Source organism: Hipposideros armiger, unplaced genomic scaffold (assembly GCF_001890085.2).
Source record: "Hipposideros armiger isolate ML-2016 unplaced genomic scaffold, ASM189008v1 scaffold_19, whole genome shotgun sequence".
Lineage (NCBI taxonomy): Eukaryota > Metazoa > Chordata > Mammalia > Chiroptera > Hipposideridae > Hipposideros > Hipposideros armiger.
Window position 1 is genome coordinate 4,815,165 of NW_017731369.1, and position 1,622 is coordinate 4,816,786.

The following is a 1,622-nucleotide window of genomic DNA, read 5'->3' on the forward strand; positions in this document are numbered from 1 at the left end:
AGGCTGTATATAATGTTTATAATTTGCTATTTTCCCTTAAATGAAGTCTTACACATCTTTCTGTGTCAGTTCAGACAGGCTCATTCACTGCCCACCATGAGCAAGCAGGTGCTATGCTAATACTGAGGATATAGTATGACCCACACCGACAGTGCTGGCCATTGAGTCAAGGGGGAAACAGAGCTTAACAAGTAGACAGGAAAACGGTCAGCTATTCATTTGGATTCACTCTTACGAGCCAAGGGCGGGGACAAACAAAATAAAAACGGTGTCCGCCATGGGGAGGCAACCGTCTAACCAAAATAGACATCTAGCCGTGAATCACATACCTACAAGCATAACACTGATTGACATATGACTAATTAATGAAACACGTGGGATGCTGTGAGCGACATTAACAAGGTGACTTAACATAGAATGGAGGTGATGCGGGTCAAAGGTCAACTTTATTCTTTTTATGGGCTGTGGAGTATTCCGTCGTGTAGATTCCCTGTAACCTATCTAATCTGTCCAGTATTGGTGAACAGTGACAGTCCACTGTAAATCGCCCCGCCATGCACATCTCTGTGTGGGTGAGGGGACAGTCACCAAGAGCTGAAGCGTCCAGTGACTGATTTTTTTTTTTGTTCCCTTTTGTCGTTTTCAAGGAGCAGGAAGACATTTACTTCATGAAGGGGGCCTTTGAAGAAGTGATTCGTTACTGTACCATGTACAACAATGGGGGCATCCCCCTGCCACTGACACCCCAACAGCGATCCTTCTGCCAACAGGAGGAAAAGAAGATGGGGTCGCTCGGCCTGCGGGGTCAGTGCCTGTGGCCCCAGCCCTTAGCTTTACATTTGCACGCTAACACTGACTTTTCAAGCGCATTAATGCAGGGTCCTCAGTCCGTAAGGCGAGAATGGTCAGGATGGCAGTCAGGCAGCGTGCTGATGGAAGTAAAGCAAGTGAGAAATTTATTGATGAGATGAAAGATAGGACCCCCCTCCCCCACTCCATCCCAGCCACCAAATGACACCCATGCACCCAGATGCAGCTCGTGAGGTGGAACCCTGCCTCCTGAGTTTTCTAAGACAGGTGAATGGGACGCACCAGGAATATCGATTTTTCCTGATTGGTCTACTTGCTCATCACTTACCTGTGAGGAAAACCCAGAGCGCCTTTAAATCAAGGCAGACATTTCATTCCGTGGCCATTTCCAATTTTCTGCACCGGGGCCGGTGCCTTCCCTGATGGGCTGCACATTCAAAACCACATTTCCCATGTCATTTGTCAGCCTGTCCGTTTTCGGAGAAAGTGTTTAAAAATCCTCTGGGACACTTGTATTCCCCCAGGGGGGAATGAGAAGCATTGGGCTTGCCATATTGGTTTCAATTGCCTTGGTTTCATGGGACAGAAATTCTACATAGCCAGCAGCTGGCTGACAAGTGTACAAGGTGAGGACATTGCAGCTTGCCAGGAGAGAGCTGAGTTTAGCAGGGTGGGGAGGGTAGCTTTGGGAATAGCTCCTGTATCACGGGCACGTGGCACCCATGCTGTTGGCACAGTGAGCAGGAAGGAGGCATAGCTGGAGGCTTCTGGGCCTCAGCACCCCTCCAGCATCAGTAAGGTGACAAAGTAAG

At 48.7% G+C, this 1,622-nt stretch overlaps 1 protein-coding gene across 1 annotated transcript in view; it reads left to right on the forward strand.

The window, feature by feature from the left end:
• Positions 1–1,622, forward strand: part of ATP2C2 (ATPase secretory pathway Ca2+ transporting 2) — a 110,523-nt gene that overhangs the window by 88,807 nt on the left and 20,094 nt on the right. Inside the window, exons 15-16 of the mRNA XM_019634818.1 lie at positions 515–519; positions 648–968. Of these exons, the coding sequence (XP_019490363.1) occupies positions 515–519; positions 648–968 (326 nt within the window). The remainder of the gene's footprint in view (positions 1–514; positions 520–647; positions 969–1,622) is intronic.